Raw genomic sequence first — 8,067 nt, forward strand, 5'->3', positions numbered from 1 at the left:
GTAGAGAATAATGTCATCTATGCAATTGCATAGGTATATTTCACTAAATTCAGATATTTTATATGAATTAATTATGCTAATTTATTCATGAAGTCATTTTTGCTCTTATTCAATGAATATTGCTCTTAGAATACTGATTATGGTGTAAATATTCTTCATACATGTAGCATTCCTTAAAAATTGTAAATGAAACAATTCCAGTATCGAATTTCTTATGTACATTTTTTTTTCTTTCTTGTGTATTTCTTTGTGTTTTATCTATGGATTTTTATTGTTTTTCAGCAAAATTTGTTGAAAAAATTCTTTCAGCCATAAAATAGCTTTAAATTAAATGACTGTTGTAAATAAAAATTTTAAAAATCACTCACTTATGAATTTTAGCTGAAAACACATTTCGTATTGACTTGTACATAAAAACATGTTTTTGAGCCATTTTGAGTCGGACATGCACTTACATAATGTTGCATAATTTCGTTATCGTGTAACACGACGTCGCAAAATTGGTCTAAAAATCTGCGCGTGGCTTGAAAATAAAAAACGTCGGCGAGCAGCATGGTCCTCAAGACACCAATATGAAGATGATGACGGTGATCAAGTGGTTGATCACAAATCCCACCAGACGATCATTTTCAAGTCCTATTGGCAGATACCCTAAGGATCAACGGTTGGTTCCACTTCTTGACAATCTCAGGTACAAATTAGAGTCCACTGATATCTAATCATTGAACACTGATCATCAGGCCTTTGAAGGGAAGAGTCGTATTAAGAAGATCATCCAGAGAAAGATGATAGTGACACAAATGACGGGTCCCCAAACCCACCAGTTGCAAGTCTTGTTGGCATGAACCTCTAGTCTCTCACTCTCTGTCTTCAGCTTGGAATAATTTGTAGATGCCATCTTGTTGGATTCCTCTAACCTCTGTTTGAATTGGAAGATGTAAGAAAAAGAATGGGAAGATGAAAGGAAAATAATAAGATGGAAGTTGGTTCTGGAATAGCCTCCAGATTAATAATGGTTCATGTTCTTCATTACGAGTATTCAGAAATAAGCTAAAAACGTATTTGTTTTCTCAATAATATCCAATTTCTGTTTTTTTCGTAAGCACTCGGAGAGCAGAATTTACTTTCTGGTCATATTACTGTAAAGTGCTTTCAGCATGTCAATGGAAAAACGCTATATATACTGTACCGGTATGTCAAAAAACACTGAACGCCTCACAAATCCCATTTTAAGAAAAAAATATGTCATGAACGCATAATCATTATATATGACTGGAAAGAGTATCTTCTTCCAAATAATTTGATACCATATTTATGTGTTAATGCTTGAATGATCAAGAGGTATTCTTTGCAGCGGTGTAAATTTTGATTTGCGCCAAAGTAAGGAATGATGTCACAAATTTTATCTGTTTCAAAAGATATAGGCAAGATTCCAACCAAAGAAATCACAGAATGTTGTGGCATGAACTATTAGTGTTGTGACATATCGCACAGAATGCCTATTTCGCCCTGCCGACCATCCCTCTCTTCAAATGGCCCTTAAAGGAGAATGAAATTCTTGGAGCAAGTTAACTTTTGTGAAAGCAGAAAAATCAAAGAATAAGATCAACAAAAGTTTGAGTAAAATAGGACTAGCAATAGAAGAGTTATGAGCATTTGAATGTCGAGATCACTAATGCTATGGAGATCCTCCCATTGGCAATGCGACCAAGATCTATGATGTCACAGATGAACAACTCTCCCCTTTTGGACGCTGAAAATATACCCCAAAAAATCTCTTTTTGCTCATTCTAATCATATGACAAACGATTCATCAAATATATAATGTTGTGAAACCTCTGTACTTGTCCTCTCATAAAGAGAACACCTCACCTTGTGATAGACTCTATAAAAGTGAGAATATAAGTAAAATAAGTACTAAAGTAATGAGGGAGTTGTACGTGTGTGACATCACAGATCTTGGTCGCATTCCCATTGGGAGGATCTACATGGCATTAGTGATCTCAATATTCAAATGCTCATAACTTTCTTATTATTCATTCAATCTTCCTCAAACTTTCAACAATATGTTTCTTTGATTTTTCTCTTTGATATGGATTCAGCTGGTTTCAAGGGTTTCATTCTCCTTTAAGGGTAAAAACACTTGTACACATGAAGGGTCTTTCTAATAATTCTTCTCAGCCCTCCATTATAAGCAAATTGCACTTACTCTGTTGTCTTCTTTTACAATATTACCAGCAACCATCGAGTTGTGCTTGAGATTTCTCGTCAGTGACAGCATCTCCTCTGCCAGCTTCTCCTGAATGTTGTGATGATGTTGGAGGACTGCATCCAAATCTTCAGTTGTTCCCCCATCTCCCCTATGAACAAATAGAAGTGAGGATAGTTTGTCACTCATTCCTGATATAATGCAAAAAAGTAAACTTCTTTTCTTAGTTTTGCCAAGAATTCAAGTGCTACTAGAAGAAATGGTCAGATTAGAGTACAAACTTAATAAATCATCAAGTCTTTAACAAACTTCCACTCAATTCCCAAGAAACAATGAGAGCCTTACATGTATGTCTTGTCTAAAAGACAAACATTTCATAACAGACATAGCAAAACAATACTAACAAAAAAATAGTATGAGAAATGTGTAAGTCATGACAAATTTTCATGAAGCAAGGCTGACACTTTAATGTACATTTAAAGAACCCTCTACAAATTTCTAAAGCCATATACACAAACATTGACTGCATACAGTGATACACTTCAATTTCATTTAAAAGAAACAATGAGAGCCATGTCTTGTCTAAAAGACAAACATTTCATGACAGACACAGAAAAAAGGAGAAATAGTATAAGAAATATGTAAGCCATGACATATTTTTGTGAAGCAAAGCTGACACTTTAAAGTACATTTTCAGAACCATCTATTAGTTTCAAAAGACATAGTACACAAAAATTGACTGCATACAGTGATACACTTCCAATTTCAATTAAGATTCTTTATATTTCTAGAAAATTAGCATCAGTCTTACCTTCTTTGTCTGACACCATTTGTACTTGAAAAAGTGTCATTCTGTATTTAAAAAAAAGGGAGAAATAATAATATATTGAAACAAGTCATTGTTTTGGGTCAAAACAATCTAGGAAAAAAAGCACTCCTAAGGAAATCAAGAGGTAGAAAGAGTACATACAACGTTGACTGGAAACTGTTTACATATAAAATTTACACATTCATCAAATTTTAGAACAAGGAAATAATAAAAGTTTAGGTACACGCAATTGTTGAAATTTCAGCACATAAAATAACATTGTGAATAGTTCAATGCTGGTGTTTTTTTCTTGGTTGTCCATGAGATCTGACCATCACTATTTGTCCCAACCCCATCAGTTAAGCCTTTTAAGCACCTCGTAAAAGTAATTTGGCAAAAAGGTGCATTCCCCCATCACCCTAGTCTAGATATGACACTGGTTGATCATAGACCCCCCCTTCCCCCTCCCCCCCCCCCCAAGGGTACTCACATCTCCTAGTAGCTCTTTCCTCATCTCATTAGCATATCTTGAAGACAGCTGTTGATGAAGGTCTTTGGATCTCTTCACGGTTGGTGAGTTGGGGTGCTGGATACCAGATGTCTTCGCTGGAGCTAGTAACTGGGTCTTCATAGCTTTCTCACTGGCTGATGGCTAGAATATGAAACAGGCAGAAAACAGTTTTTGAATTTACAGGGGCTACTTTTCACAACTTACTGCCTAAATCTGCAAAATTGGATTTAAGCTTTAACACTGCAATGAATGGGAATTTCAAGGGCTCCTTTTTTTTTTATAGTAGTTTCCAGGGCTTCTTTGAGCATTTTGACCCCCATGGATTGTTTTCCCTGACATGAAACACACTGAAATTAAACCAACAAATGAAAGACACCCCATACATTCAAAACCACGCTGAGCTAGCTGTGAATATTTGTTTTGAATGTAAAGAAAAATAGGTCCATCAATATTAGAATGTTTCCCAACATTCTTCTATTTCTTCATCCTTCAAGCAGTATGAAGATACCAATTGGCGACTCTTTTAATTTCGAAGTCACATCTCTTTTTTTTTGAGGTGGTATATGTCACACTTTGGGCGTATTTTATATTACAGGTCTTGGCCTTACCAACTTTTCCATCTGAATAACTTCTTTTAGAAAATCAACCTTCTTACTGTAATCCTGCATCAGTTCAGCAGCTGGTTTCCTGTTAATGATATCACAAAAGGGTCAAAAGGATCTGATTAGGATTTCTAACAATCATAGAATATAAACTCCAGTGTCCCTGACTGTCCCGTTTTATGAAACTTGTTTTAATAACAGAATTATAACTGTTGAATTCTTGGTGTCTGACTGGCTGATAGAGAGTTTGTAAAACTACCAGGCCTGGTGAAAAAAAAAGCAATGTTTGTCGAGAGGCTATTGTACAATTCTCATTCCAAAATAGTTTGGCTCCCTCAATTAAAAAAAAATAAATTACCCATTCAAGCACTTGATATTAAAAGTACATTTTACTATCTTAAGTCGAATGCGATTTTCTCAAAGTTCTGTTAAAAAATCCCCACAAATTAAAAGAATATTCATCATTAATTCCCAAACTCAAAATTTCATGACGAGATGAATTATTTCAATTATACCACGATTAAGATGCATGTAGCTTATATACTTACATTTGAGATTTTTTCAAGTCTGCTAGCTTATCTTGTAGTGCACAGACATACTGTGGAGAAAGATAAAAATGATTATACAGACATTAGCCTAATCCAAAATCAGTGGGTGGAAATTAGATTAGAAAGAGTCAACTTGGTTTATAGTAGCTGCATCATTTTAATTCTTAAACATCACCATTGGCATTGCCATTGCATCAGAAACAAACAAAATTTTAATCAAAGCTTCTTCAACTTTAAATATTGTGCATTTAATTTGTATTCATTTCTGCAGTTGATTAAACTTAAAGGGATGGTCCAGACTTGAGATATTTATATCTAAATAGAGTAAAATTCACAAAGCAAAATGCTTAAAATTTGATCGAAATTGGATAACAAATAAGAAAGTTTATTGAATTTTAATGATTTGCATTATTCTGGTGAAACAGGTCTAGGCATGTCTTTATGAATATTCATTAGGTGGGCTGATGATGTCATATCCCCACTTGTTCTTTTGTATTTTATTATATGGAATTAGATTTATTTAAAAAATTTCTACCAAGAACTCAATCAATTGGATTGACAACTGATTAAGTGCATTAGTTATTTATTGCCGCAACTTATTTCATCATAATGGAGACACATCATTTACACATGTATGAAAAAAATGAAACATTTATGATTTCATGTAACATAAGAAAAAGGAAAGTGGGGATGTGAGTGTGACATCATCAGCCTACCTAATGAATATTCATGACGATGTGCATATAGCTGTTTTCACAAAATATTGATAAACTTTAAAATTCAATAACTTCATTATTTGTTATCCGATTTTGATGAAATTTTCAGCATTTTGCTCTGTGAATTATACATCCATTTAACTGTTTGTGTTAGACCTCTTGTAAAGCATGTAAGGACCACTCATTCAATGAACAAGGTTATGATATAACCTTGTTCTCAGTTACATCTCCATGTGTTGCAAAATAAGGGTAGCAATGTTTGGCTTATTTTCTCTTTTTCTTTGGGACAAATGCTTGATTTTTTTACACTGTCTGTTTCCATTACAGCTATTCATCATATAACTTGGCTCTTAAGTAAATTTGATTCTTTAAATTATTTTTTCTTAATTAAAAATAGAGATTGAAAAATGAAAATTTTCTTACCATATTACTTTCCACCAATAGAGGGCGTACACAAAAATGTGCCCAAAATTTTAGTTTTTGAGCGCTCTGGTGAATACAAAAATTAGTCCCTGGTTACTAATGAAAAATAAATTGCAACTTTATGGAATAGTAATTTTGGTCACAAAAGTGACATTTTAATGATTTTTTAAAGTGTGTGCTGTGTACAGCATTGGCATACCATAGTCCTACCTGTAGATTCCCCACAGGCAGGATGGTTGCAGTGAGCAAGTGGTAAGGACTTTGATATTGATGGTACTGTAGTGGTAGAATTTTATTAATTTAAGTTTATTTTTTTCCGTTTTGGTGCATTTCAGGCCAAAACGGAATAATAATCTTTATTTTGGTCCAGTTATTATTATATATTTTTATGAAATTAAGACAAAAATTGATAAGCCCCATCGGAGGGATTTTGCATTGTTAACCCCCAAATGGCAGCTGCACATGGCTCGCGATCGTGACTCAGCCATCTGTGTACAACCTGTCTGTGTACGAGGATAATTTTTTTTTTAATGTTTAAAAACTCCTCGAAACAGACGGCTGCCAGCTGCTGTCTAGTCTAGATCTAGACCAAAAGCTTCGGTCCCTGTTATACTTATGTTGGTTGTTCCACTGAACTCCGTTGGCTTCACTCACGAGAAAAAAAAAAAAAATGTTCAAAAACTCCTCGAAACAGACGGCTGCCAGCTGTCTAGTCTAGATCTAACTTGTTAGACCTTGGATTGGAAGAATGCACACCTTCCTAGCAATGCCAATAGGCAATAGCACGAAAAGTGATAAATAAAACTGATACTGATAGACAGGAATAACCGTCGTTTCTGGGGATTTATTCAACAATTTCTGACATTTTACTATAAATGTATTGGTGATAAGTGAGCCAACGCAGTTCGGCGGAACAACCAAAATACAGTATTACAGAGACTGAAGCTTTTGGTCTAGAAAAGTGACTGTCATATATTCTAGGATGACCTTTCTGGGCCGGTAACTTCTCCAGCGGCATTTCCGTATGTGAGTCTGACTGACTATTCCGATTCGGCGGCGCAGCATACCGGGATTACCTTGCCCCGGGAACCTCGACACGACGTCTTTAGTATAGTGAGTGATTGTATTACCGACCGGCCTTGTATTACCGAACGCGCGCATCATTCATACGCATCAGAAAAAAAATTCATACATTCAAAATTTCGCAACATCCTTCCAAAGAGAACTTGAATAGAAAGATGATGAAAAATTGTCAAAAACACATTTTCAAAGTCTTAATATTCTAAAAACAATAAAATATGGTCAAAATAGCTCATCAGTGATTTTGTTGTTTTCTCAACTTTTCCCATAGAAAACACACGTTCGGTAATACGATACCTTTTTCAAGTGACCAAAATATTTCACATGCGAAGAGGGGTCCGATTGGAAGCAAAAATCGTAAAAAGGAAAAACTATTTCGGCAAAAATTTTACATATTTATATTTTGTAGGTAATTGTGTATTTATGGTGAAAGTTTGGTGAATTTTATGAGAATAATGTGCTTGATATGATTGAATTCATGAAAAGTGTTCGGTAATACGATCCACTACCATACGTGTTCGGGTAACCCAGACTGGCCAGAGAGCGGGAGCTCTCTGGGTTAGTGTTCGGGCTGCCGCAGTAAGGATTACCGGCCCGTCATGCGCCGAGCCGGGCCGGGGCCGGTGCGGGCCAGACTGACGTTAGCGCTGGCGATGGATGCATTCGCAAAATCGGCTTACCTTTTCCAGGCGCCAATCCCCCGATCTATTTTCCGCAGCCATTTCTTCACATCTTATTAAAAGTCGTTGGAAATTTACTTCTTCACGAGAAGCTGGCATCTTTGATATAAAAAAGGATAACGTTAGTGTCGTTACAATCAGATGAGAAATAAGTGACGTGGACAAAACTGACGCAAATGTGATGTTAATATTCTGCTCATCGCCCGTCTGACACTGAAGTTATCAACCAATTTCGAAGACATCTCTCAATCTCGATCTCTGTCTTGATTTTTTATGAAGATTCTAAAATTAGAGTTAGTGATTTATAAGGAATCCTAATTTTCTCTCGTGAAAAAAAAATTCTAAAATTTCGGACGGGGGCATTATTACACAAAAAAATAATAATAGTGGTCAAGTTCACCTCAGTTTATTTTTTATGACAGCTGTTACTTGAAGTAATACAATGGATATGGCAGCCGGATGATAGAACAATATTTTTTGTTTTAAGTTG

General features: G+C 35.2%; 1 protein-coding gene across 1 annotated transcript; it reads right to left on the reverse strand.

The window, feature by feature from the left end:
* Window positions 1–309: 309 nt before the first annotated feature.
* On the reverse strand, window positions 310–7,861 carry LOC129262136 (vesicle transport protein USE1-like). The gene is made up of 7 exons (XM_054900186.2): window positions 7,578–7,861; window positions 4,679–4,728; window positions 4,137–4,215; window positions 3,508–3,669; window positions 3,021–3,061; window positions 2,210–2,360; window positions 310–919 (listed from the first exon to the last, which is right to left on the reverse strand). The coding sequence occupies exons 1-7, from the start codon at window positions 7,674–7,676 to the stop codon at window positions 737–739; spliced, it is 765 nt and encodes a 254-aa protein (XP_054756161.2). The 5' UTR covers window positions 7,677–7,861; the 3' UTR covers window positions 310–736.
* Window positions 7,862–8,067: the final 206 nt, after the last annotated feature.

This window comes from Lytechinus pictus, chromosome 5 (genome assembly GCF_037042905.1).
Source record: "Lytechinus pictus isolate F3 Inbred chromosome 5, Lp3.0, whole genome shotgun sequence".
NCBI classification, from domain to species: domain Eukaryota; kingdom Metazoa; phylum Echinodermata; class Echinoidea; order Temnopleuroida; family Toxopneustidae; genus Lytechinus; species Lytechinus pictus.

Bases quoted from the DNA above. Each gene is read 5' to 3' on its own strand.
- LOC129262136 (XM_054900186.2), bottom strand. From the start codon at position 7,676: ATGCCAGCTTCTCGTGAAGAAGTAAATTTCCAACGACTTTTAATAAGA. The intron at 4,216-4,678 runs GTAAGTATATAA...TATCATTAACAG, and splicing joins GACTTGAAAAAATCTCAAAT to GAAACCAGCTGCTGAACTGA. The intron at 2,361-3,020 runs GTAAGACTGATG...ATTTGTTCATAG, and splicing joins AATGGTGTCAGACAAAGAAG to GGGAGATGGGGGAACAACTG.